General features: G+C 51.9%; 1 protein-coding gene across 4 annotated transcripts in view; it reads left to right on the top strand.

Moving 5' to 3' along the window:
* DHX30 (DExH-box helicase 30) overlaps positions 1–22,230 on the top strand; it is a 52,969-nt gene that overhangs the window by 30,369 nt on the left and 370 nt on the right. For all 4 annotated transcript variants that reach the window (XM_025377038.1, XM_025377041.1, XM_025377040.1 and 1 more), the window contains 16 exons: positions 1,716–1,826; positions 13,622–13,923; positions 14,363–14,483; positions 15,196–15,345; positions 18,087–18,239; positions 18,553–19,389; positions 19,664–19,739; positions 19,823–19,927; positions 20,172–20,347; positions 20,569–20,775; positions 20,867–20,948; positions 21,022–21,215; positions 21,318–21,477; positions 21,599–21,756; positions 21,858–21,961; positions 22,037–22,176. In XM_025377038.1, the coding sequence (XP_025232823.1) occupies positions 1,716–1,826; positions 13,622–13,923; positions 14,363–14,483; positions 15,196–15,345; positions 18,087–18,239; positions 18,553–19,389; positions 19,664–19,739; positions 19,823–19,927; positions 20,172–20,347; positions 20,569–20,775; positions 20,867–20,948; positions 21,022–21,215; positions 21,318–21,477; positions 21,599–21,756; positions 21,858–21,961; positions 22,037–22,176 (3,076 nt within the window). The remainder of the gene's footprint in view (positions 1–1,715; positions 1,827–13,621; positions 13,924–14,362; positions 14,484–15,195; positions 15,346–18,086; positions 18,240–18,552; positions 19,390–19,663; positions 19,740–19,822; positions 19,928–20,171; positions 20,348–20,568; positions 20,776–20,866; positions 20,949–21,021; positions 21,216–21,317; positions 21,478–21,598; positions 21,757–21,857; positions 21,962–22,036; positions 22,177–22,230) is intronic.

Raw genomic sequence — 22,230 nt, 5'->3', positions numbered from 1 at the left:
GTATTTTTAGTAGAGACGGGGTTTCACCATGTTAGCCAGAGATGGTCTCGATCTCCGAGACAGGTTTTTGTTATGTTGCTCAGGGTGGTCTCAAACCCCTTGGTTCAAGGGATCCTCCCTCCTCAGCCTCCCAAAATGCTGGGAGCCACCGCTGCTCTCAGCCTGGATGATTTTTTTTTTTTTTTTTTTGAGACGGAGTCTCGCTGTGCTCCCAGGCTGGAGTGCAGTGGCGTGATCTCGGCTCACTGCAAGCTCCGCCTCCCGGGTTCACGCCATTCTCCCGCCTCGGCCTCCCAAGTAGCTGAGACTACAGGCGCCCACCACCACGCCCGGCTAGTTTTTTGTATTTTTAGTAGAGACGGGGTTTCACCATGTTAGCCAGGATAGTCTCGATCTCCTGACCTCGTGATCCACCCGCCTCGGCCTCCCAAAGTGCTGGGATTACAGGCTTGAGCCACCGCGCCCGGCCTAGCCTGGATGATTTTTAAAGATAAAGATGAGGCTGGGCGTGGTGGCTCACGCCTGTAATCCCAGCACTTTGGGAGGCCGAACTGGGTGGATCACGAGGTCAGGAGATCGAGACCATCCTGGCTAACATGGTGAAACTCCATCTCTACTAAAAATACAAAAAATTAGCCGGGCGAGGTGGCAGGCGCCTGTAGTCCCAGCTACTCGGGAGGCTGAGGCAGGAGAATGGCATGAACCTGGGAGGTGGAGGTTGCAGTGAGCCGAGATCATGCCACTGCACTCCAGTCTGGGAGACACAGCGAGACTCTGTCTCAAAAAAAAAAAAAAAAAAAAAAAATAAAGATGGGGCCTGATTGTGGTGATTCATGCCTGTAATCCCAGCACTTTAGGAGGCAGAGTAGGGAGGATCCTTTGAGCCCAGGGGTTTGGGACCAGCCTGGGCAACATAGACCCCATTTCTACAAAAAATGAAAACGTTACCCAGACATTGTGGTGCAGGCCTATAGTCCCAGCTACTAGGGAAGCTGAGATGAGAGGATTGCTTGAGCACAGGAGGTTGAGGCTGCAGTGAGCTGTGATTGCACCACTGCACTCCAGCCTGGGCAACAGAGTGAAATCTTGTCCCCCACAAAAAAACAAAAAGATGAGGCCGGGCGTGGTGGCTCACGCCTGTAATCCCAGCACTTTGGGAGGCCAAGGTGGGTGGATCATGAGGTTAGGAGATCGAGACCATCCTGGCTAACATGGTAAAACCCCATCTCTATTAAAAGTACAAAAAAGTAGCCGGGCGAGGTGGCGGGCACCTGTAGTCCCAGCTACTTAGGAGGCTGAGGCAGGAGAATGGCGTGAACCCGAGAGGGGGAGCTTGCAGTGAGCTGATACCGTGCCACTGCACTCCAGCCTGGGTGACAGTGCAAGACTCTGTCTCAAAAAAAAAAAAAAAAAAAAAAAGATGAAGATTCCAGCTTGGCCTCTAGCTAGAACATGGCACCTCGAAGAAACAAAACAACTTGGGGTAGAACAAATGGTTTCACAGTGAGATAGTTAAGAGTCTCATAAGGAGTTAATGATGGGGTTGGGGTTCTGTCCTCTGTTCTCAACTCTGAACCTAGCACATTGCTGCTGTGAAGTCTGCTGCTGTGAGGTCTGCTGCTGTGAGGTCCACCACTGTTTATTCTCCATGTAATTTGCAACAACTTTGTAGTTTGGAGTGGCAAGAGTTCTGATTTCTCTCTTCTCTTTCTCAGAAAGTCACACTGCACATAAAGTGGCCCAAGAGCGTGGAGGTAGAAGGCTATGGCAGCAAGAAGATCGATGCTGAGCGGCAGGCTGCAGCTGCGGCCTGCCAGCTGTTCAAGGTGACCCTCCCTCAGTGAAAGCCATGCAGACATTCTTCCTGGGAAACTCCTTGCCCTTTGTTCTTATTAGTAGAGGTTGGCCCAGTGTTCTACCACTCACCTGTCCTGAGCCTTTCCCACTTCCTGATTCCTTTCTTGCTGTTCAACCAATGACATATATATATATTTATCTATTTTCTGTATTTTGGGTTTTTTTTTTTTTTTTTTTTCTTTTGAGTCAGAGTTTCACTCTGTTGCCCAGGCTGGAGTACAGTGATGCAACCTTGGCTCACTGCAACCTCCACCTCCTAGCTTCAAGTGATTCTCATGCCTCAGCCTCCCAAGTAGCTGGGATTACAGGCGCCTGCCACCACTCCTGGCTAATATTTGTATTTTTAGTAGAGAGGGGGTTTTACCCTGTTGGCCAGGCTGGTCTTGAACTCCTGACCTCAACTGATCTACCTGCCTAGGCCTCTCAAAGTGTTGGGATTACAGGCATGAGCTCGTAATCTATTTTCTGTGGTTTTAAAAACTACAGAGAGGAACTGCTTATGAAAAACTTCCAATATACAGCGTGATGGATATATTTCTGTGTTGGTTTCTGTTTTTCTTTTCTCATCATTCCATGTAGGTTTTTCTCTATAGCAATGTAGTCCTGTCTTACTTTATTTTTATTTTTTATTTTTTTTGAGATGGAGTCTCGCTCTGTTGCCCGGGCTGGAGTGCAGTGGCACGATCTCAGCTCACTGCAAGCTCCGCCTCCCGGGTTCATGCCATTCTCCTGCCTCGGCCTCCTGAGTAGCTGGGACTACAGGCGCCCGCCACCTCGCCTGGCTAATTTTCGTATTTTTAGTAGAGACAGGGTTTTACCGTATTAGCCAGGATGGTCTCAATCTCCTGACCTTGTGATCCACCTGCCTCGGCCTCCCAAAGTGCTGGGATTACAGGCACTTTTTTCATTTTTAGTAGAGACAAGGTCTCACTATGTTGCTCAGGCTGGTCTCTAACTCCTGGCCTCGAACAATTCTCCTGCCTCCACCCCCCAAAGTACTGGGTTTACAGACGTGCGGCACCGTGCCTGGCTCTAATTTTTTTTTCAGACAGGGTCTTGCTCTGTTGCCCAGACTGGAGTGCAGTGACATGATCATGGCTCACTGCAACCTCGACCTCCCAGGTTCAAGCCATCCTCCCACCTCAGCCTCCCCAGTAGCTGGGACTGCAGGCCTGCACCACCATGGCTGGCTAATGTTTTTGTATTTTTTGTAGAGATGGGGTTTTTCCATGTTGCCCAGGCTGGTCTCAAACTCCTGGTCTCAAGTCATCCTCCCACCTCAGCCTCGCAAAGTGCTGGGATTGCAGGTGTGAACCAGTGCGCCTGGCTGGGTTCCTAAGTCTTCATCTCTGTTCTGACAAGAGAAAGCCACAGGATGCATATTCCCTCAGCTTTTCCTCTTCTCGTGGTCTCCAGGCTTTTACTGTTCCTTTCTCCTTCCTGCATTTGAACAGGAAGGTCCCTGTTGCTATTCTGGGCCCCCATAATACCCATCTCTTTTCTCTGTTCTTGTAGTAGTCCATTGCTATAAAGGAATATATGAGACTGGGTAATGTATTTTTTTTAAAAAAAGAGGTTTATTTGTCTCACAGTTCCACAGACTGTACAGGAAGCCTGGTGCCAGCATCTGCTTGGCTTCTGGTGAGGCCTCAGGAAGTCATAGTGGAAGGGAAGGGGAGCTGGTGTGTCCCACAGCAAGAGATAAGCTAGAGTCACTGAAACAACTAGCTCCTGTGTGAACTAACAGGGCAAGAACTCATTCATTACTGTGGGGAGAGCATCAACCCATTCATGAAGGATCTGCCCCCATGACCCAAACACCTCCCACCAGGCCCACCTTTGTCATTGGGGATCACATTTTGGCATGAGATGTGGAGGAGGCAGATACCCAAACTAACAGTCCCCTTTCTCTGTGTCTCTTCTGCATCTCCTCTCTCGCCCTTTTGTTTATTTTTCAGATTCTTCCTCTTCTGGTTCTTTTCTGTAGGCCTCAAAAATACTCAGTGCTCTGATTTTTTCCCTTGGCTCTGATCCACTGCAAACAACTCTGTGCTTGTATTTTCTCTACTCTGCTGACTTGGCCATCTTCGTTCATGCCCTCTAGTTACCTATTTTTTTTTTTAAAATAGAGATGGGGTCTTGCTATATTGCTGAGGCTGGTTTTGAACTCCTGGGTTCAAGCCATCCTCCCACCTCAGCCTCCCAAAGTGCTAGGATGACAGGCATAAGCCACTGTACCCAACCTATGTGTATTTTACTCAATTTAAAAAAATAAAAAAAAATGCTTTAGTGGACCACTCTAAATACTTTTCCGTGTTGTACACTTTAGGTGTTTAGTTTTCTCTCTGAAGGCCTTTTCCTTTTTCTTTTTTTTTTTTTTTTTTTTTTTTTTTTTTTGAGACGGAGTCTCACTGTGTCTCCCAGGCTGGAGTGCAGTGGCGCGATCTCGGCTCACTGCAAGCTCCGCCCCCCGGGTTCACGCCATTCTCCCGCCTCAGCCTCCCAAGTAGCTGGGACTACAGGCGCCCGCTACCACGCCCGGCTAGTTTTTTGTATTTTTAGTAGAGACGGGGTTTCACCATGTTAGCCAGGATAGTCCTTTTTCTTTTTTTATTCCTCTCTCCCATCGTCTTGGCATTTTCCTTATTGTTGAACTTTGAACTATTCTTAATGAATGGTTATATCTGAAGGGGCTGATAAAATTATCCATTTTATATTAACTTGAGAGCCAGTTAATACCTTTTTTTTTTTTTTTTTTTTTTTTTTAAAGAAAGACAGGATCGGCCGGGCGCGGTGGCTCAAGCCTGTAATCCCAGCACTTTGGGAGGCCGAGACGAGCGGATCACGAGGTCAGGAGATCAAGACCATCCTGGCTAACACGGTGAAACCCCGTCTCTACTAAAAAAAAATACAAAAAACTAGCCGGGCGTGGTGGCGGGCACCTGTAGTCCCAGCTACTCAGGAGGCTGAGGCAGGAGAATGGCGTAAACCCGGGAGGTGGAGCTTGCAGTGAGCTGAGATCCGGCCACTGCACTCCAGCCTGGGCGACAGAGCGAGACTCGGGCTGAAGTGATTCTTCTGCCTCGGCCTCCCAAAGTGCTGGGATTACAGGTGTACGCTGACTGTCTGGCCTCTGTGTACATCTGTATCCCCTCAGTGCTCTGTAGCTTTGGCACTGCCATGCATTTTGTCCTCAGCCACTGGAAGACCTTTGCTTCTCTTTTCTCTGTAGGTCACTCTCAAGTACCTTTTCCTCTTCCACCCTCTAAAACATCTTGATTGATTGATTAATTGAGATAGGGTCTACCTATGTTGTCCAGGCAGGTCTTGAACTCCAGAGCTCCTGCCTCAGCTCCCAGGTAGCTGGGATTACAGGCACACACAACCATGCCCAGGTAATTTTCTTTCCTCCCTGAGGAATCTTGTCTCTTATAGATTCAACCATTCTCTCTGTGTTTAATGTCTCGAAAATATCCATCTCCCATAGGGTAGTTCTACCTCAGTGGTTCTCAACCATGGATAATTTTGTTCCTCATGGAACATCTAATTCATTTTTTTTTTTTCTTTTTGAGACGGGGTCTCACTCTTGTCCAGGCTGCAGTGCAGTGGTGCAGTCTCGGCTCACTGCAGTCTCTGAGGGCTCCTGGGCTCAAGTGATCCTCCCACCTCAGCCTCCCAAATAGCTGGGACTACAGGTGTGTGCCACCATGCTCAGCTGATGTTTTTATATTTTCGGTAGAGACAGAGTTTTGCCATGTTGGCCAGGCTGGTCTCAAACTCCTAAGCTCAAGCAGTCTGCCTGTCTTGGTCTTCCAAAGTGCTGGGATTACAGGTGTGATCCACTGTGCCTGGCCTTTTTTTTTTTTCCCTGTAGAGATGGTGTCCCAACTATGTTATCCAGGCTGGTCTTGAACTCCTGGGCTCCAGTGATCCTCCCACCTTAGCCTCCCAAAGTGCTAGGATTATAGGTGTGAATCACAGCTCCTGGCATAGTTATTTTTTTTATTGTCTTTAATGTGTACAATATGATGTTTCATACTCATATACACTTTCATAAACACAGAATGAAATGAATACTATAGTCAAGCAAATTAACATATCCATCACCTCAAATAGTTATCTTATTTTGTGGTAAGAGCACGTAAGGCTGGGCATGGTTGCTCATGCCTGTAATTCCAGCAATTTGGGAGGCTGACATAGGCGGATCAGTTAAGCCCAGGAGTTTGCGACCAGCCTGGGCAACAGGGCGAAAAGCCTTTTTTGTATTTTACAAAAAATACAAAAATTAGCAGGGCATGGTGGTGTGTGCCTGTAGTCCCAGCTACTTGGGAGGCTGAGGTGGGAGGATTGCTTGAAGCTGGGAGGCAGAGGTTGCAGTGAGCCAAGATCATACCACTGAACTCAAGCCTGGGCAGCAAAGCAGGACTCTCTCAAAAAAAAAAAAAAAAAAAAAAAAAGAGCACCTAAAATGTACTCTTGGCCTGGCGCTGTCTCACGCCTGTAATCCCAGCACTTTGGGAGTCCAAGGCGGGTGAATCACGAGGTCAGGAGTTCGAGACCAGCTTGGCCAACATGGTGAAACCCTGTCGCTACTAAAAAGACAAAAATCAGCCAGGCGTGGTTGTGCATGCCTGTGCTCTCAGCTACTTGGGAGGCTGAGGCAGGAGAATCTGTTGAACCCAGGAGGCGGAGGTTGCAGTGAGCCGAGATCGCGCCACTGCACTCCAGCCTGGGCAACAAGAGCAAAACTCCGTCTCAAAAAAAAAAAAAAAGAAAAAATGTATTCTCTTAGCAAATTTCCAGTTTATAATACAATATTATTAATTATAGTCGTTATGGTGTACCTTAGATCTTTAGACTTATTCTTCTTATATATATGTAACTTTATATTCTTGGACCTACGTCTCCCCATTTCTCTTTTCTTCCTGCCCCTGGTAACCACCAGGCCTACTCTGTTTCTGTGTATTCAGCTTATTTTAGATTCCACATGAGAGATCATGTGGTATTTTCATTTTGTTTTGTTTTTGAGACCGAGTCTCAAGTCTGTTGCCCAGGCTAGAGTGCAGTGGCACGATATTGGCTCACAGCAACCTCCGTCTCCTAGGTGCAAGCAATTCTCATGTCTCAGCCTCCCGAGTAGCTAGGACTGCAGGCATGTGCCACCACGCCCAGCTAATTTTTGTATTTTTTGTAGAGATAAAATACAAAAATTTTTTTTTATCTGCCTGGTGGCCAGGCTGGTCTTGAACTCCTGACCTCAAGTGATCTGCCTGTCTTGGCCTCTTGAAGTGCTGGGATTACGGGTGTGAGCCACTGTTCCCGGCCCATGTGGTATTTTCTTTGTGTCTGGCTTACTTAGCATAATGTCTTCCAGGTTTATCCATGTTTTTACTTTTATTTATTTTGAGACAGGGTCTTGCTCTGTGGCCTAGGCTGGAATGCAGTGGTGCGATCATGGCTCACTGCAGACTCCACCTCCTGGGCTCAAGAGATCCTCCCACCTCAACCTCTGGAGTAACTGAGACTGCCGGTGTGCACCACCACAGCTGACTAATTTTGTAGAGATGGGGTCTTCCAGTGTTGCCCAGACTGGTCTTGAACTCCTGAGCTCAAGTGATCCACCTGTCTCAGCCTCCCAAAGTGCTGGGATTACAGGCATAAGCTACCGCACCTAGCCGGATCTCCTCTTCTTTAAAGGCTGAATAATATCCTGTTGTGTAGATGCACCATTCATCCTTTGATAGACGCTTAGGTTGTTTCCGTATCTTGACTGTTGTGAATAATGCTGCAGTTAACATGGGAATGCAGACATCCCTATGAGATGAGGATTTCATTCCCTTTGGGTGTATACCCAGAGCAGATATTGCTGGACCATATGGTAGTTTTATTTTTAATTTTTTGAGGAACTTCTTTATTTTTTATTTATTTTTTTTTATTTTTTGAGACAGAGTCTTGCTCTGTTGCCCAGGCTAGAATGCAGCAGCGCAATCTCGGCTCACTGCAGCCTCTGCCTCCTGGGTTCAAGCAGTTCTCCTGCCTCAGCCTCCTGAGTGCCTGCAATTACAGGCGTGTGCCACCACGCCTGGAATTTTGTATTTTTAGTAGAGATGGAGTTTCTCCATGTTGGTCAGGCTGGTCTGGAACTCCCGACCTCAGGTGATCCACCTGCCTTGGCTTCCCATAGTGCTGGGATTACAGGTGTGAGCCACCGCGCCTGGCCAATTTTTGTACTTTCAGTAGAGATGGGGTTTTACCATGTTGGCTAGGCTGGTCTCGAACTCCTGACCTCAGGTCGTCCACCTGCCTCAGCCTTCCAAAGTGCTGGGATTACAGGCGTGAGCCACTGTGCCTGGCTCTCTTTTGGGTTTTCTATATATAAGATATGTCATCTGTAAGCAGGGATAATTTTACTTCTTTCTTTCCAGTTTGGATGCCTTATTTTCTTGTCTGACTGCTCTTTCTAGTACTTTTAGTACTATGTTGAACAAAAGTGCTGAGAGTGGCCGGGGCCATTTGGCAATGTCTGTAGGGATTTTCGTTGTACACAGGTGGAGGAGTGCTACTGGCAGCTGTAAGATCAAGGCCAGGAATGCTTCTTCCCAGCTTACAGTACATAGGACAGTCCCCTATGGCATAGAATTACCCTGCCCAGAATAGCAATTATGCTGAAGTTGAGAAATCCTTCTCTGCCTGGCTGACTGACTGGCTGCATGTTTGAAGGCACTTTAAACTCAGACTTTTGTTTTTTGAGATGGAGTCTTTCTCTTTCGCCCAGGCTAGAGTGCAATGGTGCAAAGGCATGATCTTGGCTCATTGTAACCTCTGTCCGCCTCCTGGATTCAAGTGATTCTCCTGCCTTAGCCTCCCTCATAGCTGGGATTACAGGTGCCCGCCACCACGCCTGGCTGATTTTTGCTTTTCTAGTAGAGATGGGGTTTCACCATGTTGGCCAGACTGGTCTCAAACTCCTGACCTTAGGTGATCCGCCTGCCTCTACCTCTGCCTCCCAAAGTGTTGGGATTACAGGCATGAGCTACTATGCCCGGCTATCCCAGCCTGTCTGAAGCAGGTCATTATCACATTTTTCTCCATCTCTTTTTCTCTTCCCCACCTATGTGCATAGTTTTGTTTTGTTTTGTTTTGAGACGTAGTCTCGCTCTGTCGCCTAGGCTGGAGTTCAGTGGTGCAATCTCGGCTCACCGTAACCTCCGCTTCCTGGGTTCAAGCGATTCTCCAGCCTCAGCCTCCCGAGTAGCTGGGACTACAGGCGCACAGCACCACGCCTGGCTAATTTTTGTATTTTTAGTAGAGACAGGGTTTCACCATATTGGCCAAACTGGTCTTGAACTCCTGACCTCGTGATCCACCTGCCTCTGCCTCCCAAAGTGCTGGGATTACAGGTGTGAGCCACCGCGCCCAGCCTAGTTGTTTTTGTTTTTTTGATCGTAGTGTCCCTAAATGGGTGTGAGATGAGATCTCGTTGTGGTTATAGTAGTTGTTTTTTATTCTAGAACCCAGCCTTTTATTCTCTAATAGCTGTACTCCCAATTCTTCAGTTTCCCTTTCCCCCCAAACCAGATGTCTTTTTCCGCATTGCCCGCAGGCTTGGTGAGACGTGCTGGCAGCGCAAAGGGGACTGAGTCAGCAGCCACAGCCAAGAAGAAGGTGTCCACGGGAGGACATAAATGCACCCCAGCCTCCTAAATAGAAGAGGCTTATTCTTGAAGAATGGTCCTTGCCAGGGCTGAGGGCTGGAGCAAGGCACTCCAGACACAGGCCACTGTGGCTTAGAGCCTGGGTGAATATGCGTGGCTGTGGGGAATGAGAATGAATGTGGGTCTGCCTGCCGGGTCATGGGGTAGACAGGCAGGGAGGAGCTAGAACTCCAGGGCCTTCGCTGTCGCAGGGGCAGAATGATTTGATCCTGTGGCTGCTGGGGCTTCTGACTAGTGGTAATTGATAGAATGACACAGCCAAGTTTGCCTTTAGGAAAAGTCACTGACAGCAGTAGTTTTTGGCAAGACCAGAGACAGGGACACTGGATGGAAGAGAACGCCAGCGGCAGCAGTGGAGGCGGTTTCTTCAAGGGTATTAGAGGGTTGGGCATGAGGGCTCACGCCTATAGTCCTAGCACTTTGGGAGGCCGAGGCGGGTGGATCACAAGGTCAGGAGCTTGAGACCAGCCTGGCCAACATGGTGAAACCCCATCTCTACTAAAAATACAAAAATTAGCCGGGCGTGGTGGCGGGTGCCTGTAATCCTAGCTACTCAGGAAGCTGAGGCAGAAGAATTGCTTGAACTCGGGAGGCAGAGGTTGCAGTGAGCCGAGATAATGCCATTGCACTCCAGCCTGGGTGACAGAGTGAGACTCTGTCTCAGAAAAGGAACAGCAACAAAAAGGTGTTAGAGAAGTTGCATGGATAGTGCCTGGACAGTTGAGGAGGCAGGAGGAAGAACGGGTTGGTGGAGCAGCATGTGCCAGTGAGGGGAGCTGTGGACGAGCAGTGGGTTGGCGCCTAGGTTATGGCGAGAATAGTGGCAAGTGGATGTTGGTACAGCTCAGGACCGATGTGGGAGCATGGCCAGGACCAGCAGTGAGCCTGTGGGGACGAGACCCTCTTGCCTAGCCAAAGAGTGGTTGCAAAGGCAGGGGGAGAACGGTGCTGTCCTGCTGGGGAAGCTAGGCCAGGGAGGAATGCTTGTATTGCTGCTCTGTGGAACCAGAGGCATTCTTGTCAGAAGCAAGGCGGTGACGCAAAAGTGGGGCAGCTGAGCCCTGGATCGGGCCCTGCCCCAAGGGTTCGCAGGTGTGTGTGTGGCATGCCTTGGCCCCATCTTCTGTCCCCGAATCCTGCTGTTTTCATGCGTCTATTCTTAATAGACGAACTTTAGAATTGGTTTGTCAGATGCTTAATAAGAAGCCTCTGCAGACTTTGATTGAAATTGTGTTCAATTTATGGATTAAGAGGTTTTTGTCTCCTCACACATAAAAGTTCTATCATCCAGGAACGTATATCTCCCTGGATTTACATCCTGTTGCCAAGTTGTATGCTTAGTCCTTACCTTTCTGACCCACCGTAGTTCATCTTAGGTAGGTGATGGTTTTTGTTACTGTTGTGAATAGAATTTTAAAAATTAAATTTAATTATCTCAAAAGCCCAAGAAGAAAGTTTTAGGAAGGCAGGCCGTGGTCACTCTCCAGCTTGTCATGAGTCGGGTGGGACTGAAAGCTCACTGTAGAGAGGTTCCTGGCCCGTGACCCCTGCCATCTGCTGTCACATGGACCTGACATTCACCTGACAAGCCGTGTTTTTGTCGCCTTTACCACTCCCAGTGGCAGCTCCTGCAACCTATGCTTTCTTTGCATTTGCTCCTGTTCTCTCAGCTGTTCACTCATCTCACTCACGTCTTTGTTCCTTAGACCCTGGCCGTCTGCATTTCTCTTCTGCCACTTAAATTCGTGTTTTCCTTTTTTTTTGGAGATAAGGTCTTGCTCTGTCACCCAGGCTGGAGTTCAGTAGTGTGATCATGACCCACTGCAGCCTCGATCTGTAGGGCTCAAGTGATCCTCTTGCCTCAGTTTCCCGAGTCGCTGGGACTGTAGGCACACACCACCATCCCTGGCTAACTGCCTCTTATATTCTGAACTGCTTGAGGGCAAGGACCAGGTCTTGTCTCTCCTGCTGATGCTGGTGGCCAACATGTTGCTGTGTACATGCTAGAGACTTAAGCAATGTTTAATTTATATTTTCTGTAGAAAAGCATGAAGCTGTAACACATTTAAAATCCTATATTTGCCGGGCGCGGTGGCTCAAGCCTGTAATCCCAGCACTTTGGGAGGCTGAGACGGGCGGATCACAAGGTCAGGAGATCGAGACCATCCTGGCTAACACGGTGAAACCCCGTCTCTACTAAAAAATACAAAAAACTAGCCGGGCGAGGTGGCGGGCGCCTGTGGTCCCAGCTACTCCGGAGGCTGAGGCAGGAGAATGGCGTAAACCTGGGAGGCGGAGCTTGCAGTGAGCTGAGATCCGGCCACTGCACTCCAGCCTGGGCGACAGAGCCAGACTCAGTCTCAAAAAAAAAAAAAAAAAAAATCCTATATTTGTATAAATAGCTTTAACATTTCAAGTTATTTCTCTAGAATGTATTCCTAATATAGGATTCTTATATTCTCTCTCTTTTTTTTTGAGGTGGAGTTTTGCCAGAGGTTCGCTCTTGTTGCCCAGGCTGGAGTGCAGTGGTGTGATCTCGGCTCACCACAACCTCTGCCTCCTGGGTTCAAGCGATTCTCCTGCCTCAGCCTCCCGAGTAGCTGGGATTACAGGCATGTACCACCACGCCTGGCTAATTTTGTATTTTTAGTAGAGACGGGGTTTCTCCATATTGGTCAGGCTGGTCTCAAACTCCCGACCTCAGGTGATCCACCTGCCTTGGCCTCCCAAAGTGCTGGGATTACAGGTGTTAGCCACCATGCCCGGCCTTCAGGATTCTTATAAGAATATATATAACTTCTTATAACAGAAGTTATGTCTGTTTCATGGTGTGGGCTATATAGGGTTTTTTTTTTTTTTTTTTTTTTTTTTGTGGAGTTACTCTCTATTGCTCAGGTTGGAGTACAGCATCACCATCTCCACTTACTGCAACCACTACCTCCCGGCTTCAAGCGATTCTCCTGTCTCAGCCCCCCGAGTAGCTGGGATTACAGGTGCCCACCACCATGCCCAGCTAATTTTTGTATTTTTAGTAGAGATGGGGTTTCGCCATGTTGGCCAGACTGGTCTCAAACTCCTGACCTCAAGTGATCCTCCTGCCTGGGCCTCCCAAAGTGCCGGGATTACAGGTGCGAGCCACTGTGCCCATCCGGCTATGTATTTTTTTTTTTTTTCTTTTTTTTTGAGACAGAGTCTCACTCTGTCGCCCAGGCTGGAGTGCTGTGGCACGATCTCGGCCTACTGCAAGCTCTGCCTCCCGGGTTCATGCCATTCTCCTGTCTCAGCCTCCCGAGTAGCTGGGACTACAGGCGCCCGCCACCACACCCAGCTAATTTTTTTGTATTTTTAGTGGAGACGGGGTTTCACCATGTTAGCCAGGATGGTCTTGATTTCCTGACCTCATGATCTGCCCGTCTCGGCCTCCCAAAGTGCTAGGATTACAGGTGTGAGCCACCGCGCCCGGCCCTATGTACTTTTAAATTGCTGTATTTACTGAAGCTTCCTAGATAACTATGTGAATTTATCTTCTTGGGCTCAGTGTGGTGGCTCATGCCTGTAATCCTAGCACTTTGGGAGGCCAAGGTGGGCGGATCACTTTGGTCCAGGAGTTCAGGACCATCCTGGGCAACATGGTGAAGCCCTGTCGCTACAAAAATTCTCTGGGCTTGGTGGTGCATACCTTTAGTCTCAGTTACTTTGAAGGCTGAGGTGGGAGGGTCACCTGAGCCCAGGAGGCAGAGGTTGTAGTGAGCCGTGATTGTGCCACTGCACTCCAGCCTGGGTGACAGAGCGAGACCCTGTGTCATAAACACAAAAAACAAACAGTATCTTCTGCTCTCCCATTGCCATGTGGGGTTATTTGTTTGTATCAAAGCTAGGCATCTTTCAGTGTTCCATGCCCAGTTCTGGACTAGGGGCTGAAGTGGGTAAACAGATGAAAAACCATGGCTCCACAACACAAGGGACTTAACGGTGTAGCTGGACATGGGCCAGGCTGACTGAGGTGTAAAGATAGTATGAATCCTTTAAACGTCCCTTTTCCCCTCCAGGGTTGGGGTCTGCTGGGTCCCCGGAATGAGTTGTTTGACGCAGCCAAATACCGAGTGCTAGCTGATCGCTTTGGCTCCCCTGCTGACAGCTGGTGGCGTCCTGAACCCACCATGCCCCCTACTTCCTGGCGGCAGCTGAATCCGGAGAGCATTCGGCCAGGGGGACCTGGGGGCCTATCCCGCTCTTTGGGCCGGGAAGAAGAAGAGGATGAGGAGGAAGAGCTAGAAGAAGGGACCATAGATGTTACCGACTTCTTGTCCATGACCCAGCAGGATTCCCACACCCCACTCAGGGACTCAAGGTACAGATTGGGGATGGGGATGCAGCGGAGGCTGGCTGTGCCCTGACACGGGGATGGGCGAATGTTCTCTGCTAGCTTTCTCTGAGATGGGAGTGCCCTGCCTCACATTGCAGCCTGTGTGTCCCGTCACTCAGTGTGTGTCTGCCCATTCTTGGGGGACAGCCAGCTGTGGTCTTCTATGTGGCTGGGCTTTTGCAGAACAGCAGCACGGAGAACCTGCTCTCTGCTGTCTTATCTATGTGAGGGAATGGAGGGCGCAGTCCCCATCCAGTGTGGCTGTGGGAGGAGCAGAGATGCCCGGTTTCCCATCCATTTCATGCCTCCTGGCCTTTCGGCTCCCTGCTGCAGTGCAGTGTCCTCACCCTTACATCTCAGAGCCTCAGGGAAATTGGTCCAGGAAGAGAGAAGATTCTTTCAGCTAAACTTTTGGTCCTCCCAGGGGGAGTTCCTTTGAGATGACAGATGATGACAGTGCTATCAGGGCTCTGACCCAGTTTCCACTTCCCAAGAACCTTCTGGCCAAGGTGATTCAGATTGCAACGTCATCCTCCACAGCTAAGGTGAGTTGGGTCTCCTAGAAGTGTGTGTGGGGGCCATTTACTTGGTCATGTCTGGTGTTCCCCAAAGGCAGGTTTACAGAGGGCTGAGGGGGCCTGTTCCTCCAGCCCACACCTCGGCCAGCTGGTGGAACTCCGGCGTGGAAGGAAAAGCAGTCAGTGTGACAGAATGGAGGTCAAGTCTTAGCAGCACAGGGCGTGGGCTGGGGGCCGCAGGAGCAGAAGACCCATACCTGTTCTGGGTGGTGGATTGTCAGTGGGGAGGGCTTAGAGGTGTGGGTCTTGGTGAGGTATGAGTTTCTCTCTTGCTGCCAGGCAAAGGGGCTTCGGTTAGGCAGAGCTTCTGTCCGGGTGCAGGGCCTTTTTTGCTCCCGCAGGATGTGCCGGGTTTTTAGCTCATGCTGACAGCTTCAACCCACAGCTGCCACGAAGGTGCTGAGATGACTGGGCTAGGAGGGCAGGTGGTGGAATTGCCCAAGCACTGTCTTCTGCCGTGGAAGTCGAGGTATAGCAGGAGAAGCGAGCCTGGGACTAGAGTGCCCGAGCCCATGGGCCTGCTCCTGGCTATGCAGCAGCACCTCTAGCATGGCTCATGCCGGGCACCTGCTGAGATGGTGGCTCCTTCCGTCTCTGGGCTCCTTGGCATTCTGAGAATGCCCCAAGTCTCTTCCCATTCCCTGCATTTCTGTAACCATCTCTCTTGCCTTCCATGTAGAATCTCATGCAGTTCCATACTGTGGGCACCAAGACCAAGCTGTCTACACTCACCCTGCTCTGGCCCTGCCCCATGACCTTTGTTGCCAAAGGGCGCCGCAAAGCAGAGGCTGAGAATAAGGCGGCAGCCTTGGCCTGCAAGAAACTGAAGGTGAGTCCAGGAAGGTTCTGGATGTGATGCATGAGAATGTCTTGAAGCTCCCCTCTGCCAGTGGCAAATGGGTCCCATTTTTTAGGAAATGAAACCACCACAGCAGGCCTTTTGCCTGGCACAAAGACAGCTGGTCTGCAGGCCTCGCTTGTAGGCCCTGTGGCTGTTGCCACAGCTTTCCCAGAGCCCCTGTGGAGATGCTTTGACTGTGCCCCAGCCTTTTCCACACTGTTGGCCTGAACCTGGTGAGGCCGGGAGGAAACTTGCTCATTGTTCTGAATAGTATAAAGCCGGGAGGAGCCGGGCCTGTTTTGAGAGGCAGACCTGGTGTCCAGTATGATCCTGATAACCCAGGTTTTGTGGCCAAAATGAATAATGTGACTTGTGACTGCAGTGAAGATTGAGGAAGCAGTCAGCATCAAGGTAGAGACAGTGTGGCAGACAGCTGGCAGTTCTCTTTCTTTTGACACAGGGTCTCTGTGGCCCAGGCTGGAACGTAGTGGCACGATCATGGCTCACTGCAGCCTTGACCTCCTAGGCTTGAGCGATCCTTTCACCTTAGCGTCCTGCATAGCTGGGACCATAGGTATGCGCCACCACTCCCAGCTAATTTTTAAACATTTTTTGTAGAGACAAGGGTCTCACTGTGTTGCCAAGGCTGGTCTTAAAATCTTGGGCTCAATCAATCTTTCTGCCTTCACTTCCTGAAGTGTTGGGATTGCAGGCATGAGCCACAGCTCCTGGCCATGGCAGTTCTCTTTAAAGGGGCTGTGGAGTTAGCTGATGGCACAGTAGTGGGAGGGCGTTGGGATTGTGTCTGACTGCCTGAGGAGTTAGTAATCTCAACCCATGTTGGTGGAGGTTTAGTTTGCAGAACAAGACAGAAATGGGCCTGCTTTACTCTGAATGGTCAGGTGCACCATTTCATGGGTGCAGTTGGCCCCGGGAACCACGTTTTAGTTATAGCTGATGGTCAGGGGTAACAAGAACCTGGAGAAAATGAGGAAGAGGGGACAGGCAGGTGGTGAGATAGAAGGCATAGATGTGCTACCTGTGACTCGAGGGCAGAACAAGGACTGACTGTAGAACTGGAGGCATCTGAGCTTTGGCCTGACGCACACGCACTGAGCAGAGGCACCTTGGCATGGTGGGGCCTGTCTGGGAAGGAACAAGCTTTGCAGTGGCTGGAGGGCCATTTGTCAGGCTGGTGGGTAAAACCCATGAAGTCTGGGGAGAGGGCGGAAGCCTGTTCTTGCAGCAAGGAGCTTGTGTTGGCACCTCCTGCGGAATGAGGACCAGATTCCTGTCCTTGAGGTCCTTACAGCTGATGGTGCCAGCATGCCCAGAGGCAGGGGGTTGGCCCCTGTTGTGGAAAGACTTCTTTAAGGAGGAAGTGTTTGATCTGGGCTCCGAAGGGCGAGCAGAGTCCAGACATTAGAGGTGACAGGAACACAAGACTAGTTTTACCCGCGTGCCTGAGGTATTGGAATGCCATGTTTTATCTCTGGCGAGGTGGCTTTAGGTATGTAAGGAGGTAAGACACAGTGTTTTCCTTGCAGTGGCTTGTTTGATCACGTTGCATTATAATCAACATTTATAGGAAACTCCACGTGTATCTGTATATGATGGGGTTACAGATGGGTCAGGTGCCATGTAGGGACTGGGAGGTGGGATGGAAAGATTGGGGGAGGAAGGCTTTGATGAGGCAGCAAAGGAAGAGGGAGTCTGTGGGGTGTATTCTAGCGTCATTGAGGGCCTGGTCTGGCTGGTCTGAGGGTACACGTTGGGAATTCACGGAGGTGACAGGGGCCTATTGTGGTGTTGGAGGGGCTCTAGTCGCACAGTGAGTGGTTTCTCCTCAAGGCCTTCCCCAGACGTAGGGCTGTTCTGCTATGACACATCAGGTTTAGCTTTTCTTGAATTAACTTTATTATTATTTTCTTCAAGACAGAGTCTTGCTCTGTCGCCCAGGCTGGAGTGCACCATCATGATCTCCGCTCACTGCAACCTCTGCCTTCAGGGTTCAGGTGATTCTTGTGCCTCAGCCTCGCTAGTAGCTGGGACTATAGGTGCTGGCCACCCGCCTGGCTAATTTTTTTTTTTTTTTTTTGAGATGGAGTCTCGCTCTGTCGCCCAGGCTGGAGTGCAGTTGCACAATCTCGGCTCGTTGCACCCTCCGCCCCTCCAGGTTTAAGCAATTCTCTGCCTCAGTTTCCGGAGTAGCTGGGATTACAGGCGCGTGCCACCACGCCTGCCTAATTTTTTGTAGTTTTAGTAGAGGTGGGGTTTCACCATCTTGGCCAGGCTGGTCTTGAACTGCTGACCTCATGATCCACCTGCCTTGGCCTCCCAAAGTGCTGGGACTACAGGTGTGAGCCACCGCGCCCAGCTAATTTTTGTATTTTTAGTGGAGACAGGGTTTCACTATGTTGGCCAGGCTGGTCTTGAACCCCTGACCTCAGGTGATTTGCGTGCCTCGGCCTCCCAAAGGGCTGGGATTATAGGTGTGAGCCACTGCACCTGGCCTGAATTAACTTTAGTTCATTTTTTAAAACGTTTATTTTGGTAAGTTTACATTTTCCTAGTTCATAATTTCTCCCTCCATCACCATGTCAGCCAAGATCCAAAATCTCTTAGACATTACTTGGCACAACTTCTGCCTCAGAGCTCCTGAGCTTGTTGTCTGGGCTGGTTTTGGGGAGCCCTAGAGCATAGACTGAGTCTTGCATGTCTCCCTGCAGAGCCTGGGCCTGGTGGACAGGAACAATGAACCACTTACACATGCCATGTATAACCTGGCCTCTTTACGTGAGCTGGGTGAGACCCAGCGCCGACCATGCACCATCCAGGTGCCCGAGCCCATCCTCCGCAAGATAGAGACCTTCCTGAACCATGTAAGAGGCCCTGCATCCCTCATCACCCTTGCCCCCTGTAGTCTGCCTCCATCTCTTCAGACTGAAGGCCTCTACCTGCGACAGGCAGTAGTACCTCCCCATTCTCTTCACTGAGATTGGGGCCTGGGAGCCCCCTGGCCTCAGCAGCCCAGTCTTGCCCACAAGGATCCCGGGGCAGTCACGGACTAAATTAATCCTGTGCCCAGTGGGTTGGGCCACAACATCTGACCCAGGCGGATCCTGCAGAGTGGCTGGTTGGGTGGGAATGAGGAATTTCTTTTTCATTGTTTTGCTTGACCTCCCTGCCCCCCAGTACCCTGTGGAGAGTTCATGGATCGCCCCAGAACTCCGGCTGCAGAGTGAAGACATCTTGCCCTTGGGCAAGGACTCAGGGCCTCTCAGTGACCCTATCACAGGCAAGCCCTATGTGCCCCTGTTGGAAGCAGAGGAGGTACGTCTCAGCCAGAGTCTGCTAGAACTGTGGCGGCGGCGAGGGCCAGTCTGGCAGGAGGCCCCCCAGCTACCTGTGGATCCACATCGGGATACCATCCTCAACGCCATTGAGCAGCACCCGGTGGTGGTCATCTCTGGGGACACAGGCTGTGGGAAGACCACACGCATCCCCCAGCTGTTGCTGGAGCGCTATGTGACCGAGGGCCGCGGTGCCCGCTGCAATGTGATCATCACCCAACCTCGCCGCATCTCTGCTGTGTCTGTGGCACAGCGGGTCAGCCACGAACTGGGCCCCTCCCTGCGCCGGAACGTGGGCTTCCAGGTGCGGCTGGAAAGTAAACCCCCAGCCCGAGGCGGGGCCCTGCTCTTCTGCACTGTGGGTATCCTGCTGCGTAAGCTGCAGAGCAACCCCAGCCTGGAGGGTGTGAGCCACGTCATCGTGGATGAGGTGCATGAGCGGGACGTGAACACAGACTTTCTGCTGATCCTGCTCAAGGGCCTGCAGCGGCTCAACCCGGCCCTGCGGCTGGTGCTCATGAGTGCCACAGGGGACAATGAGCGCTTCTCCCGATACTTTGGTGGCTGCCCTGTCATCAAGGTGCCTGGCTTCATGTACCCGGTCAAGGAGCACTACCTGGAGGACATCCTGGCCAAGTTGGGCAAGCACCAATACCTGCACCGGCACCGGCACCATGAGGTGAGGGACACCCCCATCCCACCCGAGGCTCCTGGCCTTTCCTCCATGGATGCCCCTCCTCCCTGGCCCTGGGGCTTGGTGGCCTGGGGCAAGTTACCCTCCCCAGTCCTCAGTTTCCTTGATAGAAACTGAGGACTAACCCCACGTGCGTGGCACGCATGTGAGGATTGGAGTTGATGTCAAGCGGCTCCGTCTCACTGAGTCAGGTGGCTGTGTCCTTGGCATGACCCCTTACCCCGGGGCTGTGACTGTGGCCTCTCTTCCCCCACCCCAGTCTGAGGATGAATGCGCACTCGATTTGGACCTTGTGACTGATCTGGTTCTGCACATCGATGCTCGTGGGGAACCAGGTGGGTGCCTCCCCATCTGCCCCATGCCAGTCCTGGCCACGCTTGCAGAAGCAGCTGGCTCATGCCCCAGGGCTCCTTTGCAGGTGGGATCCTGTGCTTCCTGCCTGGGTGGCAGGAGATCAAAGGAGTGCAGCAGCGCCTCCAGGAGGCCCTGGGCATGCACGAGAGCAAGTACCTCATCCTGCCAGGTGAGAGCCCGGGCAGAGGGATCAGGGACCTTTGGAAACCAGCCTGGCCTCTGTCCTGGGGACTGACCCAACTGGGACTCCGGGGGTCCCGGTTTCTGACCAAGCCGCAGCACTTTTCACTGGGCATAGTGTTTATCTGCACCTGTTTCATCAAAATGGGGTCAAAATCCTTGCCCTGCCCACATTCCAGGGGGGAGTTCTGGTGGAAGCAGTGCCCATAACCAGTGTGTGTCTTGCCCACCAGTGCACTCCAACATCCCCATGATGGATCAGAAGGCCATATTCCAGCAGCCTCCAGTTGGGGTGCGCAAGATTGTCTTGGCCACCAATATTGCGGAGACTTCCATCACAATCAATGACATCGTGCATGTGGTGGACAGTGGGCTGCACAAGGAAGAACGCTATGACCTGAAGACCAAGGTGGCACCTACCTCCTGGGCCTGGCCAACCACTGGGGGAGGGACTCCGTTTCGAGGTGGTCTGCAGCCCAGATCTACCTTAGACCTATTTTGTGTGTCTTGAGAAGGCCACGCTTGTAGGGTCTCAGTGTTCCTGATGTTGGGGGCTGGTGAGGGTTACTCGGAGTGGGGAAGCACTGAGGAAGTGGTATCTGTGTGCTGCTTACCTGCCCCCTCCTCCAGGTGTCCTGTCTGGAGACAGTGTGGGTGTCAAGAGCCAATGTGATCCAGCGCCGGGGCCGAGCGGGCCGCTGCCAGTCAGGCTTTGCCTACCACTTGTTCCCTCGAAGCCGGCTGGAGAAAATGGTCCCTTTCCAAGTGCCAGAGATCCTGCGCACGCCTCTCGAGAACCTGGTGCTGCAAGCGAAAATCCACATGCCTGAGAAGACGGTGCGGTGGGGTGGGGCGGGGTGGGGGCTGGCCTGGGGACCGGACAGGTGGGAGGCAGGCTCATGGCGGGCTCTGGCTCTGTTCGTCTTAGGCGGTGGAGTTCCTGTCCAAGGCTGTGGACAGTCCAAACATCAAGGCAGTGGACGAGGCTGTGATTTTGCTCCAGGAGATCGGTATGTAGGGGCTGGGCTGGGCTGGGCCGGGGTGTAGCTCCTGAGGGTGGCACTGACAGCTGAGCCATTGCAGGGGTGCTGGACCAGCGGGAGTACCTGACCACCCTGGGGCAGCGCCTGGCTCACATCTCCACCGACCCCCGGCTGGCCAAGGCCATAGTGTTGGCCGCCATCTTCCGTTGCCTGCACCCGCTACTGGTGGTCGTTTCCTGCCTTACCCGGGACCCCTTCAGCAGCAGCCTACAGAACCGGGCCGAGGTGGACAAGGTCAGTCCTGACTCCTTCCTGGAGCCCTCCACCCACTGCTGTTCTGAGGGGGTGTTGTCTAGCCCCTGCCTGTGACCCGGCTGCCCTCTTCTCCCCTCCCAGGTGAAAGCACTGTTGAGCCACGACAGTGGCAGTGACCACCTGGCCTTTGTGCGGGCTGTCGCCGGCTGGGAGGAGGTGCTGCGTTGGCAGGACCGCAGCTCCAGGGAGAATTACCTGGAGGAAAACCTGCTCTATGCACCTAGCCTGCGCTTTATCCACGGTCAGCTGGGCCCACGCCTGCTTTCCTGAGCCCCTCCCGCCCCTCCCACCCCCACTGAGCTTCTGTTACCCCCAGCCTGTGGCTAGGGGCTGTAGGTTCACTGCACATTCTGTCTCCCTAGGACTCATCAAGCAGTTCTCGGAGAACATTTATGAGGCCTTCCTGGTGGGGAAGCCCTCGGACTGCACCCTGGCCTCTGCCCAGTGCAACGAGTACAGTGAGGAGGAGGAGCTGGTGAAGGGCGTGCTGATGGCCGGCCTCTACCCCAACCTCATCCAGGTGCTGCCTCTGGGAGGGAGTGGAGTTCACCAGGTCCCAGCCTCCTTCCTTGTCTGCAGCTCCTTGCTCAGCCCCACCCATCTTTTCCTCCATCCCTGCAGGTGAGGCAGGGCAAGGTCACCCGGCAGGGGAAGTTCAAGCCCAACAGCGTCACATATAGGACCAAATCAGGCAACATCCTGCTGCACAAGTCGACCATTAACAGGTGAGGGCATGCAGGCCTGGATGGGGCAGCTGGGATGGTCCAAAAGGGTGGCCTCACCAGCCCTGTGTTCCCTAGGGAGGCCACACGGTTGCGGAGCCGATGGCTGACGTATTTCATGGCGGTCAAGTCCAATGGCAGCGTCTTCGTCCGGGACTCCTCTCAGGTGCACCCGCTAGCTGTGCTGCTCCTGACCGACGGGGACGTGCACATCCGCGGTGGGTGCCTGCAGGCCTCCTGCCCACCCCACTCTGCAGCTGCTCCTCTGGGGC

Source organism: Theropithecus gelada, chromosome 2 (assembly GCF_003255815.1).
Source record: "Theropithecus gelada isolate Dixy chromosome 2, Tgel_1.0, whole genome shotgun sequence".
NCBI classification, from domain to species: domain Eukaryota; kingdom Metazoa; phylum Chordata; class Mammalia; order Primates; family Cercopithecidae; genus Theropithecus; species Theropithecus gelada.
The sequence above is the reverse complement of the archived record's forward strand: the minus strand, read 5'-3'. Positions and strand labels throughout refer to the sequence as shown.